Source organism: Scatophagus argus, chromosome 13 (genome assembly GCF_020382885.2).
Source record: "Scatophagus argus isolate fScaArg1 chromosome 13, fScaArg1.pri, whole genome shotgun sequence".
NCBI lineage: Eukaryota > Metazoa > Chordata > Actinopteri > Scatophagidae > Scatophagus > Scatophagus argus.
Genome location: NC_058505.1, coordinates 22,198,514 through 22,223,651, shown reverse-complemented (window position 1 = coordinate 22,223,651; position 25,138 = coordinate 22,198,514). Strand labels below are relative to the sequence as shown.

Below are 25,138 nucleotides of genomic sequence, written 5' to 3'. Positions count from 1 at the left end.
GATAAAAATATTGATTTGTTTTGTCTAACTGAAACTTGGCTGTCTGAGAATGATAATGGCTCCTTGAATGAGGCTACTCCACCTAGCCATATTAACGCTAATGCCCCTCGATGTTCTGGTCAAGGAGGTGGGGTTGCAGCGATCTTTGACTCTTATTTATCCATCTTTACTAGACCAAACACAGGCTATAACTCATTTGAAAGCCTTGTTCTTAGTCAGTCTTATCCCTCCTGGAGGACTGGTCAGCTGGTCTTATTTGCTGTATTGGACCTCCAGGCCCATACTGTGAAATCTTATCTGAACTTCCGAAGTTCTTGTCAAGCCTGGTCCTTAAATCAGATATAGTTATAATTATTGGTGACTTTAACATCCACGTAGATGTGGTTAATGATAGCTTGGCTACTGCATTCAGCATTGCAGGCTCATTGCACAGCACGCTTAACCTCTATCGAAAAAGAATATAACTAGAAGAAGCTCCACTCCATGGTACACCCAGGAAAAATGCGTGTTAAAGCAAAGATCAAGCCACAGAGAAGAAATGTTGTTCAACAAAAAAAGGATGAATTCTATCAGGCCTGGCAAGATAATCTACACAAAAAAAACACACAGGGCAAGGGTAACACTCCATACAGCCAAAGCCAGTTTTTACTCATCACTCACAGAAGATAATAAGAACAACCCCAGGTTTTTATTCTGCAGTGAGGCCAGGGTGACCTAGAGTCATAACTCTATTGAGTGATCCATTCCTCCATATCTCAGTAGCAGTGATTTCATGACCATTAGAGATAACATTTAAGACCTCCTAGCATAACACAAATGTTTCCCTCAATGCAGCCACATTAGAGATAACCACTAAGTCAGATACGTACCTGGACTCCATCCATCCATTCATTTTCTATACCGCTTATCCGTCAGGGTCGCGGGGGAGCTGGAGCCTATCCCAGCTGACTACGGGCGAGAGGCGGGGTACACCCTGGACTGGTCGCCAGTCAATCGCAGGGCCACACACAAAGACAGACAACCACACACTCCCACACTCACACCTAGGGGCAATTTAGAGTAGCGTATCTGGATGCATTTCTTCCTTCCTACCATCAATAATTTGCTTCTATCATTTCCTCCTCTAAATCCACAACCTGTCTCTTAGATCCTATTCCTACTGGGTTACTTAAGGAAGTGGTCCCTTTATTTGGCACCTCCTTACTAGACATTATTAATTTGTCCCTGACATCAGGCTATGTCCCACAAAGTTGCTGTAATCAAACCCCTGCTATAAAAGCCCACTCTTGATCCAGGGGTTTTGGCAAACTAAAGGCCTGTCTCTAACTTGGTCTTCACTTCAAAAAGTCGTCGCCAGTCAGCTGTGCAGGTATCTCTATAATAACAATCTATTTGAAGTCTTTCAGTCAGGTTTTAGGGAACATCACAGCACAGAGACCGCACTGGTCACCAACGACCTGTTAATGGCCTCTGTCCTTCTGGTCAATAAAGATCTCCCCAGAATAGCCGATATAGTGCCATCTCTAGAAACCTCTTGTAATCCTACTCCATCTCTGAACAGCTTCCTGCTCATAGACCTCCCCGAGCTGACCTCCAGCATTAACAAATCTAACCCAACTACATGTCTGTTAAACCCCATTCCAACTAAGCTCCTCAAGGACATCTTTCCCTTGATTGGCGTTTCCTTCTTGGATCAGATCAACTTACCTTTAACAACAGGTTATGTACCACAGGCGTTTAAAGCCGCTGTTATTAGACCTTTGCTTGAAAAACCTTCACTTGACCCAGACATCTTAGCAGCCTCCCATTTTTATCTAAAATACTTGAAAGAGTGGTTGCAAATCAGTTAATTGATCACCTTCACAGGAACAGTCTCTTTGAAATGTTTCAGTCTGGTTTCAGAGCCCATCACAGCACAGAAACAGCACTGGTTAAAGTTACAAATGACCTCCTCATGGCATCAGACTGTGGGCTTGTCTCCATACTTGTTTTGCTAGATCTCAGTGCTGCTTTCGACACAGTAGATCACAACATTTTATTACACAGATTAGAACATGAGACTAGGATCACAGGGACTGTGCTACGCTGGTTCAAATCATATTTAACAGATAGATTTCACTTTGTTCATGTTACTGATGTTTCCTCTTCATATATAAGGGTTATCCTCGGTGTTCCACAAGGTTCAGTGATTGGGCCGATCCTGTTCACCTTATACATGCTCCCTCTAGGAAATATTATTCAGAAACATGGCATAAACTTTCATTGTTATGCTGATGACACTCAGCTGTACTTATCCTTAAAGCCTGAAGAAACAGAGCTGTTAGCCAGACTCCAGGCATGTCTTAAAGACATAAAGGACTGGATGACCTCCAATTTTTTATGGTTAGTGCGCATGCGTCGATACGTGTGCAGCCTGTTACAGACGCTCCCGATCTTTTTCACTGTTTTCTACTGTTTTTATTATATTTTCGCGACTCTTTTTACTTTCTTTTACTCTGGTAAATTTTCAATTTTCAATTCAGCGTACCCTGAGATTAAAGATCAGGGAGGCAAATGAGAGGTACCGGAGGAAGCTGGAGTGGAAACTCCAGCAGAACAACACGAGAGAGGCGTGGAGTGGCATGAGGACCATCACAGGTTACGGGCCAAACAGCGGAGGAGTTGATGGTGGTGTGGAACGGGCGAATGAGCTGAATCAGTTCTTCAACAGATTCGACACAGGGACCCCAATTCACGCTTCAAACGACTCCTCAGCAGTACGGTTGCAGCAACCTGCCACTCCAGCCTCTCTCCCTCCCCCCACATTCCAACTGGATGGCCTCGCTCACACCTCATCCCCAGAAGCCTGGGTGGACCACTCTCACTTGGGTACCACAAGCACTCCTCCCCCACCCATCACCCCAACGATGACCTTCACAGCTGACCAGGTGAGAAGACAGCTGCAGAGACTCCGTGCAGGCAAAGCTGCAGGCCCAGATGGTGTGAGCCCCAGGGTCCTGAAAGCCTGTGCCCCCCAGCTAAGCGGAGTACTCCATCATGTCTTCAACCTGAGTCTGAGTCTTCAGAGGGTCCCCGTGGTGTGGAAGACGTCATGCCTCATTCCTGTCCTGAAGACGCCGCGTCCCAGCGACCCCAAGGACTACAGGCCTGTGGCCCTGACGTCACACATCATGAAGACCCTGGAAAGACTCGTCCTGGAACAGCTCCGGCCCATGGTCCAACCACTTCAGGATCCCCTTCAGTTCGCCTACCAGCCCCGCCTTGGAGTGGACGATGCCATCATCTACCTGCTAAACAGTCACTCACCTGGACAAGCCGGCAAGCACTGTGAGAATCACGTTCTTTGATTTCTCGAGTGCGTTTGACACCATCAGGCCTGCTCTGCTGGCGGAGAAGCTGACAGCGATGCAGGTGGATGCCCCACTGGTGTCCTGGATCACAGACTATCTGACGGGCTGACCGCAGTATGTACGTCTGAAATGCTGCCTGTCAGATGAAGTGATCAGCAACACCGGGGCTCCACAGGGGACTGTCCTCTCTCCCTTCCTCTTCACTATTTACACCACAGACTTTACGCACTGCACAGAGTCCTGCCATCTTCAGAAATTTTCTGATGACTCTGCAGTGGTTGGGTGTATTACTGGGGGGGATGAGAGAGAGTACAGGACGGTAGTGGACAACTTTGTCACATGGAGCGGGAAAAACCACCTACAGCTCAATGTGACAAAGACCAAGGAACTGGTGGTGGACCTGAGGAGGACTAAGGCTCCAGTGACCCTTATCAACATCAAAGGGGCCACTGTGGAGGTGGTGGAGGAGTACAAATACCTGGGGGTGTACTTAGACCACAAACTGGACTGGTGCAAGAACGTGGACATGGTCTACAGAAAGGGCCAGAGCCGCCTCTACTTTCTGAGGCGGCTGAGGTCCTTCAACATCTGCAGGACGATGCTGAGGATGTTCTACGAGTCGGTGGTGTCCAGTGCCATCACATATGCTGTTGCCTGCTGGGGCAGCTGCCTGAGGGTGAGGGACACTAACAGCCAGCCATGGCCAGCCATGTTGTGGGAGAGGAACTGGACTCTCTGACAGTGGTGTCTGAGAGGAGGATGTTGTCCAAAATAAGAACTATACTGGACTTTCCCTCTCACCCTCTCCACGTTGTGCTGATCGACTGATCGGCTACAGGAGCTCGTTCAGCAAAAGACTCCTACTACATCTATGCTTGACCCTGAGGTTTCTTCCATTTTTTTCTGTTAAAGGTTTTTCTGGGAGTTTGTCCTTAGTCGATGTGAGGGTCGAAGGGCAGAGGATGTTGCTGATGTTATGTTGAGCCCTTTGAGACAAACTGCTTGTAAAAATTGGCTATGCAAATAAAGCTGTCTTGTCTTGTCTTGGATGTCAGTGCAGCATTTGATACTGTTGACCACCAGATTCTTTTACAGAGATTAGAAAATCAAATTGGTATAAATGGAACTGCTTTAAGCTGGTTCAAGTCCTATCTATCAGACAGACATCACTTTGTACATGTAAATCACAACTCGTCCATGCACACTAAGGTTAGCCATGGTGTTCCTCAAGGTTCTGTGCTTGGTCCAATCCTATTCACAATCTATATGCTCCCACTAGGCAATGTGATCAGAAAGCACTCTATAAATTTTCATTGTTATGCTGACAACACCCAACTGTATTTATCAATGAAGCCAGATGAAAGCAATCAGCTAACACAACTGCAATCCTGTGTTGCAGCAGAAGTCTTGAATGACCAACAACTTTCTTCTGTTGAACTCAGACAAAACTGAGGTTCTAGTTGGTCCAAAACACCTTTGACAATCTTTAGCTAATGATACAGCCTTTCATAATGGACTAGCTCCTGCCTCTAGCACCATTGTAAAGAACCTGGGTGCTGGCTTTGATCAGGACTTGTCTTTCAATACACACCTAAAACAAATCTTGAGGACTGCATACTTCCACCTTCGTAACATTGCAAAAATCAGGCTGCTGAGAAGCATCCATGCTTTTGTTACCTCCAGGCTGGATTACAGTAACTCTCTTTTGTCAGGATGCCCTAAAAGGTTCCTCAGAACTCTGCAGCTCGTGTTCTGACTAAGACTAAGAGGCGTGACCACATTTCTCCTGTGTTGGCCTCTCTACATTGGCTTCCAGTAAAATTTAGAGTAGAATTTAAGATCTTCCTCCTAACCTACAAAGCTGTATATGGTCTGGCACCATCATATATCACTGATCTCACTGAACCATATCAGCCCTCTAGGGTGCTGCGTTCCTTAGATTCAGACTTACTGGTAATACCACAAATCTCCAAATGTAGATATGGAACCAGGACCTTGAGTTATCAAGCTTCTTTGTCATGGAACCAATTACCAGCCTCAGTTCGGGCAGCAGACACCCTCTCTATGTTTGCATTGACCAACCCCTACTTATGCTGCTATAGGTTTAGATTGCTGGGAGAGATCCTTAGACACCGAGCTTTAAGAGCAGGGGGACTCATCGTGTCCCATCACCGGTACAGTACACTAACTTGCCCTCTCCCCCGGAGCTCTTGTGCTCCATCTTTCCTGAGCACTTCCGGAGCATGTTGATGGATCCAGAATCTCCTACCCCGCCCTCCTGAGGCCTGGTACCGCTGTTGGATCCTGAGCCCTCTATGGCCCTAACTACTGCACTAATAGTACTGCTGGATCCAGAACCCTCTCCATGGCCCTGCCTGGATCCTGCTGCTCCTGCTCTGCACTGTTCTCTCTATCCTCCCTGTCTGTCCTCTCCCTCTCCTTTTTCTCTCTATCTCCCCCTCTCCTTTCTCTCTCCATCTCCTTGTCTCTCTTCCCCCCCCTCTCCCTCCCAGCCGGTCTCAGCAGAAGGCCATCTACTACATTGAGTCTGGTTCTGGCTCTGGCTCTCTATATTTATTTTATTTTATTTTTTATTTTATTCTTATCCCTGTTTTCTATATTTGGCTAGGAGTTTATCTTATTATTATACCTGTTTGCAAATAGTTGTTTGTTGCTGTTTGCAAACTGCCCTGTGTGCTGATTCTTTACTTTATAAGCTGCTGGAAATTCAATTTCCCTGAAGGAGTCATCCCAAAGGGATCAATAAAGATAAATCTAAATCTAAGTCTTTACAGAAAGGGCCAGAGTCGCCAGAGGCGACTGAGGTCGCTGAGGATGTTTTATGAGTCAGTGGTGTCCAGTCCCATCACGTATGCTGTTGCCTGCTGGACAGCTGCCTGAGGGTGAGGGACACTAACAGACTCAATAGAATCATTAAGAAGGCCAGCCATGTTGTGGGAGAGGAACTGGACTCTCTGACAGTGGTGTCTGAGAGGAGGATGTTGTCCAAAATAAGGACTATACTGGACTTTCCCTCTCACCCTCTCCACAATGTGCTGATCAGCTACAGGAGCTCATTCAGCAACAGACTCATACTGCCACGATGAACCACAGAGCGACACAGGAAATCGTTTCTGCCTGTCGCCATCAAACTACTGAACTCTGTACATACATTTATACATTGTATACATTGGAAATGTATAAATGTATAGATGTATGTATGTATGTATGTATGTAAATATCAGATATTTTATTTTATATTTTACCTTATTTTAAATTTTTTCTATTTTGTTACTACCTTTTATTTTCATTTTCTTGGTTGGGAAAATTGCAAATGGCAATGTCTGTTAGTAAAAAGAATTTCCCCTTGGGGATAAATAAAGGAATTCTGATGCTGATTCTGAAGTGAAAACTTTTGTTCTCAGAATAGTTTTAAAGATGAAATGATCTTATAATAATCCCACACACATGGGCTTTAAATATGTCCATACTAGAATTTAAACTAGAAAAAAAATTATACTGGAAAAATTATACTCTCTGTTCTTCCCTCTGCTCTGTTTTATTTCTCTACCTTTGATTTGCTCGCTCACTCATCCTCTCTTCCACATCTTATAACAGGCTTTACTTTATGTGTGTATCCTCTCCACTGCTATATAATCAATAGGAGCAGAAAACAGACTGCTGCTTAAACCAGACAATCAATGAATTTAAACTGCTCCGTGAGGCCTCATCTATGGGATTAATGCCGACAGTGAGACACAGCAGCCCTTGATGGTTGAACACACAGACACTGGTAGCCTTTTAAAAGCTACTCATACATGACTGTGTTTGAAATGTTTGCTTTGTTATGAAAGGATGTTGCAATTGTGAAACATCTGTAAGACAAGAGCAAAACTTCCTAATTGAAACACCAAAATTTGTTTATAATCATCTGAAATCTAATCAGAAATAGGGAGATATAGTGAGCAATAATCAATAAGAATCAATAACTTAAAAATGATTGATTAATATTTGAAATGAATAAATTAATGAGTTTTTAGTTTTTTATTTTTCCTCATATAGAGTTAAACAGTCTGAAATTATAGTCTGAAATTAACAGTATGTATTATTACTACTACTACTAATAATAATAATATTTTGTATCCTTTTACTACTAAGAGGCACCTGGAATTAAGTTAAGTACAACACCATCAAGGATAGGACGGCTTACAGTTTGACTTGTTACAGCAGGAAACACAGGTCCATCGCAGGTGGATTTAATAACAGCTCAGTTCCATTGAGTTTCCCAACAACAGTGATAGTGAATCAGTATGGACAATTGCAGGACCTTCTCTAACTGGCTACTTAATATTTCCATTGCTGTAATTTTCACAGAAGCTGTAGGCCTTTGACAGCACAAAAGCAGAAAATTAGGTCAATACAATATATAATTATGTTTATGAAAAATGGGAATTAAAGTACATTCCACATCTTCATTTAGATGTGAATAAACTTTTTTTTTAAGTAAAAGGTTTGTTTTGTTTTCAAGAGAGTCTTTCTGCAAGGTGAGAAAAGAGACACCTGGCTTACTTTTCAGTGTCAGCTGCTGAGTAAATATAATGTAGTCTTGTAGTCTTTTATAGTTGGAGTCAAAGCTTAGTGCATCAAGTTGGACAATAACATTGTTAATGTGTTAGCGGAAGCCCTCAGTGCCTGTATTCCCACTCAGGTAAATAATCACCAGCTGCAATGGCTTTATCCAATCTAAATCACACAACAAATAAAGCTCTATCTCTTCAGGGAGACCACTAAAGCTGTCTGTTTCAAGAGCCTATGCTAATGCATTGTTCCTGAATGTAATAATACAGATCTTTGGCTTTTTATTAAAATCTGCCTCACAAGTATTTTAACTGTAGTGGTTTTTTAACAAACACAAACAGACTATCTGACCTAATACATCAGGAACAATTTGCACTGAGTGACATGAATGATAATTACGCTTAGACCTGTTTTGAAAAATAAAAACAACATAAATAGATGATGCAACTTTTATATTTCACTTCACTAATCCAGTGATATCTACTCAAAAAGTCCCAGCTAGATCCTTCCAGTGAGTTGATGTTCAGGCATATTCACAAGTCTATTCCCAAGTCATGTCATCTCATTTATGTCTGAAGTTTGGAGGTTCCTATCATGAATCACTGATGACCAAAACTGGTAAAAACTTCCACAAACAATCTAACTGCTCTGTAATGGAACGTTTTTGAGCATTCTAGAGCCCAGTTGTAATGGGAAAAAAATAAACTTCAAATAGACTACCTGCATTTTCCTTTATATCCAGCTTCCTATGTACAATTTTCCTCATGTCAATTTCATCTCATTTCATTTGAGAAGGAAAGAAAGAATTTGGTGTCTAAAGAGAAGAATAACATCACATTCCTTAATACTATAAGAACCGTTTGTTTTAATTTGTTTAATTGGTGTTTGACTGTTGGGTTTCTTCTTCTTATTATTATTATTATTATTATTAGTAGCAGCAGCAGTTGTAGCAGTAGTGGTAGTAGTAGTATTATCCATCCATCCATTTTCTATGCCCCTTTATCTGTCAGGGTAGCTGGGGAGCTGGAGCCTATTCAAGCTCACTATGGGCTAGAAGTGGAGTACATTCTGGTCTGGTCCAGAATCTAGCCAGTGATTTTGGGATTGTCGGAGGAAGCCGGAGTACCATAAGAAAACTGATGCAGGCACAGGGAGAACTCTGCACAGAAGGGCCCAGACCAGGATTCAAACCTGGAATCCTCTTGCTGTGAGATGACAGTGACACAGAATTCATTTCTTTATTTCAGTACTGTGTACTGAACTGAAGTCAGAAGACTGATAATCGAAAATTATATAATGAATACATGATCTTTTACCCCCTCCATCTGCTGCTCAAAGACCTCAGCCTTTAAGTGCAGATGTTGTGTTATGTCATCCTTATGAGGTCCCCCCTCACTTCCCTCCATCAGGAAACCAATCATCTCATCTGGGAAGCAGGGCAGTACAAAGAAAAGGAAACACATTATCCCCTTTGGGTATGTGCTATAGAAAGTAAACAAGGTCACAGTATAGACTAGGCAGGAGCTGCTGCTATGTAATGGTGTATATTGATGTTTCAGCATGTTCAGTTCTTTGGGAGACTTAATAGAAAAGCGTCTTGTGTCAGCATCAGGGCTTATTTTGTGAAATGCTCGCTGTTGAGGAGGGAGGAACAACTTGCAGTATGGTACAACTGAGGATCGTGAAAAGAAACAAACACCACTGCAGAAGAAATAACAGCAGGATTATTGTAGGTCAGATGGGAATTCAAATGAGAGGAAAGTCTGCAATCTGTCTGTGAAAAGTCCTTCCACTAGAAGCTGTATTTTTTTAGCTTCTGTTGTGAAGCAGTTTGAACTCCATATTCTTTTTGTTGGAGATAAGTGGAAGAAATTAACAGGGAAGGGATGACAGAGAAATGCATAATCAAGGTACAATAAAAAGGGGCAAAGTAATGTAAAATCATGCATTAGTTTCTCATTCAGTAGAATCAGCAGCAGTCCTATCCTGGTGCAGGTGGCAGAATAACTCTGTGTTGCCATTAGAGAAGGATTTTTTTCGTCTTATTATTCACCCAGCCGACTATCAGCAGGATGGTTCTCCCTTGCAAGCTGGGTCCTGCTCAAGGTTTCTTCCTGTTAAAAGGGAGTTTTTCCTTGCCACTGTCTGCTTGCTCGGGGGTTCAGGCTCTGGGTCTCTGTAAAGCATCTAGAGACAATTTTGACTGTATAAAGTGCTATATAAATAAATAAAATAAATAAATTATGAAACCAGAGGTGGGGAGTCAGTGATGTGAATCATGCTCCTGCCATTGTTGTAATTTGGTCAAATTATCCTTAAATCCATTTGGACCTAGTCTGACTGCCCTGGGGTCTCTCTTGGATTGTTTCTTTTATTAAAACTAAAGAATGCACATAATTTTCAGGTAGGTTTTCCACTGATAAAAAAATCTACCTGAATTGATTGATTATTGTGCAAACTACTTATTGCAACATCCGCCACAGGCTACAGACCAGCTTGATTCACCTTTTACTGTTCTATATATGGTAGCTTGTGTGCTCAGTCTGTGTGATCACCATAGAACAGCTTAATGAATAATAAATAGTTAACTGTGACACTGTGACATCATCTCTTATTTTGTGAACTACCATTTTGAGAAGTGTTGAGTTTGGCATCATGACTGACATCATCTTGGTTTTTTTCAGAGCCGTAAGTGTTAATATTTAGATAAGCGTGGACTTGTCTAGAACTGTGGACCTGGGAGGATGCATATAGCTGCTTGTCAATCACAAGGTAGGCACCTTTATAAAGCATATCCTACATTATTGTATATTTTCAATGATTATATAATGTGAATAAACCGTTGCTTTGATGTGTTCTTGTGTCTCTTGCCTCTTTGTTCTATGTTTTAGTAATGTCACCACATCCACAGATGACAGAAATTTCTTTGGCAGGTACAATAGTATGATCGCTGTTAGAAATAATTCAACATACAGCAGAATAGGTGACAGAAATACAGAGTACAGTGACCTTCTGCTCAGTAAGCTTTGGTCCCTACCTTCTAGGACCATTTGAGTCTCTATAACTCTGAATTAGAGAATACCTAAAAATAGTGACAGAAAACAAAGGAATTGGTTCCGGTTTTAACATTGTTCCTCAGGAGTTTATAAAACGTTTTTTTCCGTCAACTGTATATCTACTGGAATCGGGAGAAACCTGAAAAGACTGTTCTTCTGTTCTTCTTCTGTACCAGTCCCGGTACCTGCACCACACAATACAGAGCAATAATAAACTTAAGTAACTAAGTAAAAAAAAGAAAATGTTCTCTATATTTTCTCCAAATAAGCAACCAGACCGTGAGTATAGAGTCTACATGAATGGTCATGTAATATGTGTTGGTGTGGACAGAAATTAGGTCTGAAACAGTGTTAAAACACTTGCCTGGATGGAGATTGTTTTCAGTTTAAAACCTCATTAAAAATCTTTGTGTAATGTGGACTGGGGCTTAGAATGTGTCCATGCAATGGAGTTGCATTCTTTTGGTATGTTTGTGATGAGTTGGCTGATAAATAGACTTCATGTATCAAGCCTCAGATGACTGTACAGGTGCACCTTAAGTAGAGTAGTAGAGTACCCCATATGTAAGATGACTGGCCATCTGATCATGCATGTCTCATTTTGCACGAAGAAAGTCCAAGATGTGGACTGAAATGTTTGCACTTTTGAGAAAGAAAGAAGACGCCACAAAGCCCTCAGAAAGCTGTGATTCTTCTCTGACATGCTATCAGAGCATGCACAGAGAAAGAGGTCATGATTGGGATGGATCACTTGTGAGGGCAGGATAAACAACTGCTTTCACACTGCTTTCATTCCATTTGTGTGTGTGTGTATACACAATGAGAGATGAGAGTTGTGTACATGTCAGGTGGTAACGTAACAGAATCAGAAAGGAAAGGAGAGAGTGAAAAAGAAGTAACCGTCAGGGTGTTTCAGCATGTGAATTAGGCTTGTCATGGGTTGTTGGTGCCCTCTAGTGGTAACACCAACTGCAGAATGAACCTACATTTTATCAAGCCATTCTCTTGCTTTAGCTAAAGCTGAAGGCCTAAGAGCAGTATATGCTGTTGTGTTAATGTGAATAAGACTCTCTCTCTCTCTCTCTCTCTCTCTCTCTCTCTCTCTCTCTCTCTCTCTCTCTCTCTCTCTCTGTGCTGTCACAACTCAAATATTCAAGTTGGTGTGTGAGCAGTGCGCATTTAACTAGTCATGCTGACTGGTGTAGCCTGAAAAGACACAGAGAGACCAAATTATGCGCAATATTTTTATTTTATGGGGACATGGCTGACGTAATGGTCTTCTTCAGGTCAAAGTGAGGAAGTGAACTGAATTTAAGTGAACTGCATTTATTAGACGATGATGAAATGTCACACTGTTATCTCCTAATTATTCTGATGAGACTGACATTGTGATTCTGGTGTGTGTGTGTGTTACCATTTGTAACATGAATATGTCTGAATTAATTCTAATAATATCCATATAAAGTAAAAGTTACAGGTAAAAAAACAGTAGTATGTCTGTTTTTTTTATTTTCAATAAATAAATTTGTATTTTAGTTCAGGTTCTTATTTTTACCTCTACTTGAGTGCATGTTTTTGCAAAGTAACTGTACCTTTCCTTAAGTACAGTTTTTGCCCATCCCTTGTGCAGTTAGTCCAATCCAAATTGTGCTCATAAAAATTCTTAAACACGTTTTTAGATTGCATTGTTTGAAGAGCTGAGAGCACTGCATGGTAAAGTGACAAAACACAGTCAGCACTCAGCACACAATAATTATGTTGTGCTTAAAGTGATGATTGGCAGCTATAATTACATTAAGTAAGCAGTGTGGGAAAGTCTCAAATTTTAAGTCTGCTATACTTGCCTTTGACATTGTCTTGCATGGTTTAAATAAAAAAGATTCATCTATTAATAAATTATAATTACAAAACTTGAATCTTTATCTACAGTCTTTACTAATGTGAATTTAGCTCTTGTACATATGAAGCATATAGGAAACTTTTAGGTGCATGGCAATCAACGATCAAAAACAAAAGATTTGCCATGCAACACAAGCCTAAAAAAGTGCTAATACAACTTAACACACTATAAGAAGCTTTATGAGACTGTGACAAAATAAAGTTGTAGTTATAGAAGAAAGAAGGTGATAGAAGAATAGCTTACCAGTCAGCAGAGCTACACATAGCAGAATAGCCATCAGAGCTCCAGTGCTGAGGCCCACAGGCAGGAAGATAGCCTCAGCAGAACAAGTAAGCAGCGAGCCTCCCACCTCACAGGAACACACTCGGATGGTGAGGGTGGCTGTGCTGCTCTGGGCAGGGTAGCCACTGTCCTCAACCACAACAGGAAGAACATAGACATCCTGCAGCCGCTGTTGAAAGCCCGAGCGACGAGTCACAATGCCAGCTGTGTTGTCTGAAAACCAACAGAAATGATGACGGTGTTACGGCACTTGCAATGTGGCAGACAGTAATTATTCACTGGAAAATCAAATGTCAAGACCAGTGGAAAATCACGTCATGATCAAAACTACCAATGCTGCACCATCTGCCCTCTGCCGGTCTACCCTGTCTGTGGCTGAGGCCCAGAGGAATAGGGATTTGTTGACAAGAACAAAAATATGAAATATCTGGAGATTTACTGTTTAAAACAGATGCTACAGTAACACAGATTCAAATTAAATTGGGCGTTAGACAGATGTGGAATAAGAGGTAAGCACTGAAGAAATTTAGAACCATTCCCTGGTTAAAGGGATTACCACCAATTAATCAGAGAGGTCTTTATAAAATTTGTTCCAATCCTTATGGTGTGTTCCCCCAGAAGACATGCATGTGTTGCAAGGCTTTGCAGAGTGATTGTACAGATTATAGCCACTTTAATATACTTTGCTAATAAAATAAATAAGCCATAATACAATAAAACTATTTGCAGCCTTCTTCTTTTCCCTTTTAAAAACCCTCCTCATACTTCCAAAGTCTCGAACAGTGAAGTTTCTGTTGCGAAGCTCCTTTGGGGACTTGAAGAAGAACCTCTGGCCAACTGGAGGAAGGTCCTTGTCAACAGCACTGACTGTCTGGATTACCTGGTCAGTGAGCAAATGCAGAGACAATCTGCTTAGTGCGCTGAATCAAAGAAAGGTTGTTGTTTTGTGAATTAAAGATCTCTCTGGGGAAAATGTCAAGAAGGAAAATGAATTTGTAACAGTTGCATTACGCAGCATGCAGTTCAGTTTACCTGTCCGACTCCGGAATTTTCACAGACAAACGTATCGGAAGGAATCGCCAGCTCTGGATGGAACTCGTTCACATCAAGGACGTTGACTGTCACAGAGACTTTGGCAGACAGCAGAGGGTTGTCTGCAAGGGTTAACACGAAGTCAGATGACTATACACTCAGTGACACAGCCTAAAGTCTACAGTCTCCCGCAAATTTTAGCAGAATGAATATACTCTATAACATGTTGCATGAAAGGGTGGCACCTTGGTGCAGTGGTTAGCACTGTTGACTCACAGCCAGAGGGTTCCAGCTTCCTCCCACAGTCCCAAAAACATGCACATTAGGGTAACTGGCTACTTTACATTGCCCATGCACATAGATGTGAATGTGGGTGATTGTCTGTCTTTGTGTGTAACAGTGCATGGATAAAGAACAGAACATGGATGGATTAAATGGATGGAAGTTGCATTAAAGCGCCTGGGAACTAAATTTAATAGTATAATCAATTAACTAATTATAAAATAATTGATAATATTTCTCTGGTCAAGCTGGTCTGGAAGAAAATGTCCTATAAATTTAAGAGTTTATTAACAGAGATAATCTGCTTCCTCCTGAGTCTGTGTGTGTGTAACCCAGGTGTGCCAATGGAGTGTGTGTGTGAGAGAGAGAGAGGGAAAGAAAGAGAGCTGACACATAACTGATTCATTTCAGTCTAAATCATAAGATTAAAGCTAAATCAACCAATCTATTTAGGAAATACAAAATAATATTTTTTTTCATTATTGTTTAAGAACTTGTAGACCCACCTGAGCTAAATTCAATAAATAGCACATCATCTTAAACAACATGAGAATTTCTTCACTGCAGGACTAATAAAGGCCTATCTTATTATACAACCAAACCCAAAATGCCATGTTAATGCAACCTGAAACACCTATTTTGACCACTAGATGGAGGCAGATAGTCACCAAGTGTTAATATGATCCCCAGCTGTTTGTATATTTTAAACCTAAATCCTACCATTTAACGTACAAAATCTTGTGTTTCACTCTGGAATTGACTGTGACAGAGTCAAAGGATTTGTACTGTTACTTAAGGCTTGCCAGATTTGTGACTCGGCAGCCCTTTGCCTCCTCAAGGAGCTTACAGGAGGATATCATACGGTGCATTCAAAGTCTGGATGAGTTAAGCTGTTTGCTTAAATTTACTAAATTTAGTTTCCACTAGAGTCACTACAGCTGCTTCTGATGCATATCAACCAAACTTGCAAAGGACTGGCATAGAGAGGGGCACAGAAAGATGCAACTGAGGCGTACCTTAGGAATGAAGACTCACAATGATTTGTTGTTATTAATAACAGTTTATGTGTTTGTTTGTTTGTTTCTTTAAAAGTTGTCGAGTGCACAGACTGATATGTATGACTATTCACCTCTGTCAAGTAGCCTGAAGTAAGTACACAGCTATGTATTAAGATTGTTGTTGCTGTTTCGAATGAAACAGAAAAAACCTCCTGAAAGTGCTCAGAAGAAAATAGAAATTTGAACATCCATATTTACATCTTACACTGCAAATTTAGTAGGAGGTGCTGCCACAAAGGTGACAAATTTTGTCATCTTTCTATCTAAAGATGTACGTGCATAATCCGACATCTGCAGGACATCTGCATACTGTAATACCAGCACATTCTCATTCCAGCTTGTTACATACCAACACTTTAACATACTATTTGGCATCTTGTCCAGAGATGTAAGGTACCTTAGGTGTATGTGGCCAGAGAGCAAAATCTTAACATTTGCTGAAAATGAAAAGCCACTTTGGTCAAGTTTAGGCACAAAAACTATGTGGTTGGGGCTAGGCGTGCCTCATCCCGAATGAGATACTCAGGGACATTTTTAAAAAATGGTATCTGAGGCCCTGGGAATGAGACCAGGCTTGTGATATCATGTGGACAACTGTCACTTTGCTTTCATCCAGTAGCATCCTTATGAAACCTCATCCACATAGCACTTAAGAAAAACAAAGCACACTTCATCTTCATCAAAAAAAAAAAAAATCTTTCAGGAGTGTGCTAATTGATTGTCACACAAAGTGAACATGTATGGTAACCTGGAGAAAAACTGAAACTTTCTTCTATTTACAGTAAAGTACAGTCACCTTGTACTTGTACTTGTGCTTTTATCCAAATCTGCAGGTCTCTCTCAATCCAGATCTACATGTTGAACTGCATCCAGCCCTCTGACAAACCCAGTGTCTACTATCAACATCTGCTCATGTCGTTCTTCTATGCAGTGTTATTATAACTAACTTAAACAACATATCAGCTAAAAAACAAATACATACAATACATTGTTTTCAGTATTCCAATTATAACAACCTGTCATGTTTGTCTTTGTAATTTATGATGTTTATTGCATGTATGTTTCTCTCTCTCTCTCTTTCATCCTCTCTGTCCTGTCTACCTCTTCTCCCCCCCTTCACCCAGCCAACTATCAGCAGGATGGTTCTCCCTTGCAAGCCGGACATCATCAGATGCACTGTTTTAAGCTCTTCGCTGTGTTTTCTGCGTATCAGATGGGGGATGTTTGTGGTTTGGAATACTTACTGACTTTGGTTGCCACCACAGTGATATTGTGCTGAACATCTGTCTCTCGATCCAGGTATTCATTAGTGGAAATTGTTCCTTCAACTGTGTCAATATCAAAACAGCTGTCTGACTCTATGTGCCATTCCAACGAATACCTGCAGAGATAAGAGTAGTTCACATGAGTCCAGCTCAGAGAAAATAAGTTACAGGCTACTCTGTCATCAAAGGAGCCAGATTTGAAAAAATGCTTTCACTCCAGCAGTGGGACACAGTAAGGAAAACTTATGGGAGAACCCATTAAAAACAGCAAAGTGCTGGTTTTGCAGTTTTGCAAATCAGTGTTTTGAGGTCTGGGACTCCAATAACAATGATTCATTCAAATGAACACAAGTAAAAAAAAAAAATAAATAAAAAATATATATATATATATATATATATATATATATATATATATATATATATATATATATATATATATATAAAACACCATTAAAGTTCCATTGTGTAATGACCCCCATCAAGTTATAAAAAAAATATATAAAAAACAGGTCTTCTCTTAGTGCCATTTTTAAACTCATACAGAAGTGCTCTATGTTTAAGGTCTGGATAAATTTAGACATCTAAAATTACATTTTGTAATTTGAAGTGAGTTATAACAACTGACTCCTCCTTGAACCGCCACCTTATTGTGGTGGAGGGGTTTGAGCACCTGAATGATCCTAGGGGCTATGTTGTTGGGGGCTTAATGTCCCCGGTAGGGTCTCCCAAGGCAAACAAGTTCTAGGTGACAGGTCAGACCAAGACCGGTTCAGAAGCTTCTAATGAAAGATAAAACAACAAGGACGTGTACGTCGCCCGGATTGGCGTTACCGGGGCCTCACGTTGGAGCCAGGCCTAGGGTTGGGGCTCTGGTGGCCGGGTCTCCACCCGGCCGGGTACGGCCCAAACAAGCGACCTCTTGACTCTCTTCTACTCTGGAGTCGCCCATGGTGTGAGGCGGTGAGCTGGTGTAGGCTTGCTTATAGCCCCCTAGCTCAGCCGCCATGTGTTGGAGTTCTCCCCGGTGAATGGGAGAGTCATTTCATTGCGCCTTCGGGTTGGGGCTAGACCTCTCACTGTTGTCTCGGCCTATGGACCGAACAGCAGTGCAGAGCAGCCGGCTTTCTTGGAGGATCTGGGAAGGGTACTGGAATGTGCTCCAACTGGGGACTCCATAATTCTACTGGGGGACTTCAATGCCCATGTGGGCAATGACAGTGACACCTGGAGGGGTGTGACTGGGAGGAACTGCCTCTTCAATCTGAAACCGAGTGATGTTTTCTTGTTGGACTTCTATGCTACCCACAGTTTGTCCATAACAAACACCATGTTCATGCATAAGGGTGTCTATCAGTGCACATGGCACCAGGACACCCTGGGCCAGAGTTCAATGATTGACTTTGTGGTTGTGTCATCTGGCCTTCGGCCATATGTTTTGAACGCTCGGGTGAAGAGAGGGGCTGAGCTGTCCACCAATCACCACCTGGTGGTGAGTTGGATCCGCTGGAGAAGGAGGAAGCCGGACAGACTTAGCAGATCCAAACGCATTGTGAGGGTCTGCTGGGAACTTCTGGTGGAACCCTCTGTCAGACGAGATTTCAACTCACACCTCCGGGAGAACTTTGACCAGATCCCAAGGGAGGCTGGGGACATTGAGTCCTCCTGCTCAGAGCTGTGGTAGTAAGGTCTCTGGTGACTGTCGTGGTGGCAATCCCTGAAGCCAGTGGTAGACACCTGAAGTAAGGGATGCCGGCAAGCTGAAGAAGGAATCATGTCAAGTCTGGTTGGCTTATAGGACCCCTGAGGCAGCTGACAGGTATTGGAGAGCCAAGGGTGCTGCAGCCCGAGAGGTTGTGGAAGCAAAAACTCAGGTCTGGGAGGAGTTTGGGGAGGCCATGGAGGAGGACTATTGGTCGGCCTCGAGGAAATTCTGGCAAACCATCTGGTCCCTCTGCTAATACAGTCTACAGTGAAAATAAGGAGCTGCTGACTTCGACTGGGGATATTGTTGAAAGGTGGAAGAAATACTTCGAGGATCTCCTCAATCCTGATGACACGTCTTCCATCATGGAAGCAGAGACTGGGGACCCTGAGGCGGATCCACTCATTACCCAAGCCAAAGTCACTGAGGTAGTTGGGAAGCTCCTCAGTGCCAGAGCACCGGGAGTGGATGAAATTTGGCCTGGGTACCTTAAGGCTCTGGATGTTGTTAGGCTGTCTTGGTTTACACAACTCTGCAGCATCGTGTAGCAGTCGGAGACGGTGCCCCCGGACTGGAAGACCAGTGTGGTGGTCCCTCTTTTTAAGAAGGGGGACCGGAGGGTGTGCTCCAACTACAGAGGGATCACACTCCTCAGCCTCCCCGGGAAAGTCTATGCCAGGGTACTGGAGAGGAGAATCCGGCCGATAGTCGAACCTCGGATCCAAGAGGAACAATGCGGTTTTCGTCCTGGTTGTGGAACACTGGACCAGCTCTATACCCTCCACAGGGGTACTTGAGGGTTTGGATATTTCTCGTTAAGGATTACCTGATTTTTCAGTAATTTTGCTGTCTTTTTAAAGGGTCCCCCATGGTACCCTTTTTTTTATTTCATATGATATTGTATATTGGGAAATTAAAGAAGAGTACTACAATTTGGCATACAGTGTTGTACTTTTACCTAAATTGATGAAAACTGTATTTTATCCAGGATATCACATCAGGTAAAATACACCCAACGTTAGTGGTGGTGTTACTAATTTTAACGTTAGTGTTCTAGGGTTAATATAATGATGCTTAAATCTCTACTTATTAAACACGTTAATACTACGCTGACTCTGACTTTACAAAGCGCTGTTGGAAATGGATCCAGGACAGGAAATTCAGTGGTGTTATATGGTAATACTAAATCTAAATCCTAAATCTTGCTAAAACAATGTTAAAATGTTCTTGTGTACTTTGACAGTGGCTACATGCAGTATAGGACACAATTAATATTATTACTACTGACTAATGAACTACCTGACAGCGCTGCTGCTGGCATCCAGGTCGTGAGCTGTCACCGAGGCAATGATGGTTCCTGGAGGAGTGTCCTCATAGACATCCACAGCGTAGGAAGGTTTGGTAAAGACAGGAGGCTCATCCACATCCATGACATTCACCCTGACAGTTGCTGAGTCCTTGAAGGGTCCAAGGTGAAGGAAACGGGGGTCCAGCTGTGAATTGGATGCCTCGACTTTGAAGGTGTATGACTTTTTGGTTTCATAGTCTAGAGTCTGCAGACACCCAGGAATAAAGGAACAGAGACACATGAAGAGTTGAGATCATTAGAGAGGAGAATGACAGAAGAAGTATATCTCAAATACTTATTGGACAAAGAGGACAGAGGAAAAACATGCAAACTCCGCACAGAAGGACCCAGACGTGGGCTCGAACCTGGAACCCTATTGTTGTGGGCTGATAGTGCTAACCACTGCATCAAGAAAAAAATTTAGCTTATTTTAATAAGAATATTTAAAAAGAAATTTGCTGTAAAACTGTAAAAATATTCTATCTTATACTTAGGAGACTCAATTTCAAAATTACGACAAAACACTAAGTTATAAGAGTTGAGTAATTATAAGAGAGCATATATGATATTATTTACCACTTGAGAATACAGAGCAATAATGACACTGCCTGATTTAATTTGCTTTTGTTTAAGACCCATGTCAGTGGTTCATACAGTGCTAGGTGGCACAGTGACACAGTCTGAGTAACAATATGGCTAAGGCCCCATCTTTAACCTGATCAAGGAACTATTACAACCCAAACTATAATACAAATACAATATAAGGATCTTGTAATCATATGTTCTTTCAAGAAACTTTCTTATAATTCTCAGATGTGGATCTCATTATAATGATGAAAAGATCTTTGAAGTCCTAATCACGAGGGAAGCTCTCCTTTGACTTTGGGTGATCGTAATGTACTTCTATACTATATGCAAAGCATAAGTAAAAAGTAATTAAACTTTATTATTTCAAATAAACTACAAACAATGCTAACCACAAAACAGTAGGCATCTGGACAACATAAATTCCTGACTTAAAATGACAGTTCATCCGAAAATCAAAAATACATTTTTTTTTGTAGTTTCACCTGACAGAAGTCTGTCCTTTCTTGAATATAATGGAACTAGATGGCACTTAAATTGTGGTGCTCAAAGTGCCAGTAAATAAATAAATAATTAAATAAACATTTTTAAAATTAAACAGCAACATCTCTTTCCATAGACCTTGTGAGCAGTTTCACGAGGGAGCTATTCTTTTTTCTATATCACTGCACAGAGTTGATCTAGAGTTGATCTAGTCATGAAGGAGACTAAGCTAACTAAGCTGTCTAAGTTAAACCTCTGCCAAGGAAGACACCATTAATGTTTACAGTCCACCCTCACGAGAAAGAGTCTTAGAAAAGTCTTAGACAAAGTGGTTATAGAAGAGTGTAGTAGCTTTAGAAAAGCCCAATGAAAACAAAAGCCAAAGTCTGATTATGTAATGAAGTAGTGTGAGATTGTGGGAGTTCCTTTCTTCTTTGAAACAACTACATGAAAATCTTTCTGATACTCTTTACCTGGACGAGGTAAAGCTTTAAAGTTTTAATCACATTACATTTAGTCATGTTTCCTTGGCTTTATTCCTTACTCTGTCTCTTACCTAGAAATTAAAGCAACAGGCGACCAAATGAAGCACACCATTACCTTGATTAAAATGACAGATTTCTCTGTGTTTAAGCATTACTGGAAATATTTGGGAGAATTTGAGTACAGGACTCAGCAAAGTATTTAAGAAAAGTCTTGCTTAGAACAGTTTAATTTAGAAATGTTCCATACATTTTAACCATAATGGTGGAGGAAGACAGAAATGAAAGTGAAAAGATACCTCACTCAAATAAAGTTTCTGTCAGTCTGACTAACCAGACTTTGTCTGGTGTAGACCTGTGACAGGATTATAAAAGGGGAAAGTTAAAATCTGTCTTGGATCAATAAACTTCACTCTGTGTTTCACTTGGTTGACACCTAGACCTGTAGGGTAAAGTGAGGCAAAGGAAAGAGAGCAGACTGGCTGCAATAGAGCCAAGGAGGACTTAACTGATTGGCATCTTGCCACATGGGGGAGAGGAACATGAAAGTGGAGAAGGAAGGGATGGAAAGACAGAATGTGTGATTAAACTGCATTACTAAACAAAAACGGAATATTATATACAAGTATTTGTCAGCAACCTTTGTTTTTCCCCCTTGCCTGAAACTGCCCTTTCAGTGATAATGGCAATGTGTCTTATTAACTGTCATATAGACATGTGATCGCTTAGTTGCAAGCAGCCACAGAACCTATTAACAACGAGGACAGTGAAGTTAAGACAGAAAAGTAAGAAAAGAAAAAAGAAAAGCAAAGACATTTAAATAAAACTTACAAACACAGCAAAACTATAAATAAAAGAAATGTTTTATTTATAGTTTTGCTGTGTTTGTTGGCTGCCTCTTAACACTTTTGGTAGCTTCATGGATGCTGGCAACTGTACCTCAGCTCTTGACTGGATGCTAGAACATCTCTGTTCTTAAAGTCACTTAGTCAATGCTCAAACACCAAGCCTCACTCTCAGGTAATAGTGCATCACACCTGCATTAAGTTAGTCTGTTTGGCCTCTTGGGCAGCACAATAAACACTAAGCACTTTAGTAAAGTTGATATATATTGGCAAACATATTAACATTCATTTTTTGAGTTCTGTTTATGTCCATCTGAAGTTCTGTCATACATATCATACTGGGAGTCATTGGCTAAGAACCTCCAGGTCACCTGTAACTTGGGAAAAAAACGCTGGAGACCCAGCTGCTAAGGGAGGCCATGGGGGACAGGAATAATCATGGTTATGCTAATATAAACAATTTTAAACTGAAACACTGACCAAATACTCTTCACTACAACAAGGATAAACATTCTATTTATGGTTGCTTTGAATGAAGCCTGTTTATAATGAAAACCACTCTCATGAATTTGTTCACTCATTCATTAATTCATTTGTTTATTTTTGTACTTCAAAATATCAGAAGTGCACTGCGGGCAATCAACCATATGAGCTGAGAAACGTATTGATCTACATAACTACTAGCGAAGTATTCAGATTCTTACTTAAGTAAAAATAATGCTACACAGGGTTATAAGTTCATTTAAGAAGTAAGATAATTTTCTCTAAGGACAGAGGAACACTTCATCCTTCAGTTAGAAAAATTTACAATAAAAATATGAAAAATTGTAATTAGCAATATGTACTGAAGTAAAAAGTACTATATTAAGTTCAAACTGGGAATAGTGGATTAAAGTTTATGTGTACCTCAATGTTTTTGAGTAAATGTACTTGAATGTGAATGTAAATGTACTGAATCGTGACATCAGAAAGGAAAGGAAAAGAAATTAAATCAATTTCAGTTAGATCTACTACTGCTCTAAATGGACAAACATATGACTAAAGGTCTGAAAATGATTTCCTCCCATAGCCTAGCAATCTGCTCTGTGCTTCTTCATGCCTTAATAATTTATAAGGAAAGTTAAATGAGGGGCAGTTATAATTAAAACTGCCTCACAAAGCAAAGTTTTCATGTGAATCAAACTTTTAGCCTATGAATCATAAATCGTGTGTCGCCACTCACTGAATCTTTTTCATTAGTGACTCAAGTTTTCCTTTTTGAACAATGAATCAACTTGGAAATGACAAATTCTGGGAGTTCAGTGCACATGAAAAAGCTTCATGGCCTCATTCTGTAACCACGTTGAGTAGTAATTTTCCGTCTCTGGAGGTAAATTCAGGTTCGTCCTCAGGTCTGTGTCTACCTGTATGCTATACATACAGGTAGACAGACTTTTACCATTCAAACCTTCTAACCTTTTAGGCTACACTTCTCAGTCAGTTGCTTTTGATTCAAATACTGAGATCACAAATATAACAGCAACAGGACAGAACAGTAAGAACACAGTTGCTGTCTGTTGTATGCAATGTACATGAAATACTGTAATGCATATATGTATAGTATAACCTCAAATGTGCCTTTTTAAAAGAATTCTTAGCTTTAAATTGCACTTCCACTAAATATTATAAATGATCACATCAGAAATATATGAACACACTTCTTTCTGTTGTCACTGTAGTAATGCATGTTTGTATGTCCTAGTCTCTATAGGTTCTGGGTGTGTCTGTCTATATTTTAAAATAAATTGGTAATACTATCTATGAAGACCACGTCTATAATGACTTGGGGCATTCATAATATATTATAATGGTTTCATAATGCTTTGTTACTATATTATACACATATACATGATGCTTTCTGATGCACTATATCAATAGTCATACAACATTATAGATGTGACCACCAACAATGAAATGTTATGATGAAGCATGCATTATGGTAGATGTATGTGCTTTACCTTACTTAATACATACAATGATAAGTTATGATACTACATGAGCTATTATAATCAGTCCTTACTGCAGTTGATTAGTGCAGTGTATATAAGTGGTCGGCAGCATCAAGACACTTCAAGACACTTAAAAATCATTCATTATTCATTGTAAGTCACACCTATAATGTTTTACGACTATTGATATAGTGCATCAGATCAGAGTAGTCATAAAGCATAATGCATATACACTCATAAGACAGGACAAGACAGGACAACTTTATTTGTATAGCCCATTTTTACAAGCAGTTTCAAAGGGCTTTACATGATGTCATAGCAACATCCTCTGCCCTTAGACCCCATAAACACTCATGTGCCTTTGTATGACTGTATACACTATGAATGCCCCCATAATGCACTACAGATGTGATCTTTATAGATTGTATTTGTGAGAATGTAATTTTATTAGTAATATGCTTAAAGTATGCATTTATTGAGAGATTTATAGATTTTTCCCACTTTTTCTATCTTCCAGACTGACTGACTTCATGCATTTCTATTCAGTATGCACATAAATGGACAAAGTGATAGATAGCGTAGAGGAGGTACAGTGTATATGTAGTCGCTAACTCAGATAGCTGGTTTGGATGAGTGTTTGTGTTTTTTACTGACTCTTTGTGGGTTGGTCTGTTTATTGTATATGTAAAATATGTCATTTATATGAAAACCCGTGCAGGCACACAGAGAACATGCAAACTCTGCACAGAAGGACCCAGACCCGCATATGAACCTTCTTTGCTGTGAGGCGTCAGTGCTAACCACCGTGCTGCCTTTGAAGAGCATTTTAGTCGAATGATTCATAATGGTGAGTCCACTTCTTTTTAATTCCTGCCTTTTTGTTTTAAAACAACGAGCGAGGA

The 25,138-nt window shown here is 40.8% G+C and overlaps 1 protein-coding gene across 1 annotated transcript in view; it reads right to left on the bottom strand.

Annotated features, from left to right (window-relative positions):
- LOC124070012 (cadherin-12-like) overlaps nt 1-25,138 on the bottom strand; it is a 76,508-nt gene that overhangs the window by 9,323 nt on the left and 42,047 nt on the right. The window contains exons 8-12 of the mRNA XM_046409596.1: nt 19,805-20,058; nt 16,783-16,919; nt 14,199-14,320; nt 13,932-14,046; nt 13,128-13,379 (exon numbers count right to left, since the gene is read on the bottom strand). Coding sequence (XP_046265552.1) covers nt 13,128-13,379; nt 13,932-14,046; nt 14,199-14,320; nt 16,783-16,919; nt 19,805-20,058 — 880 coding nt within the window. The remainder of the gene's footprint in view (nt 1-13,127; nt 13,380-13,931; nt 14,047-14,198; nt 14,321-16,782; nt 16,920-19,804; nt 20,059-25,138) is intronic.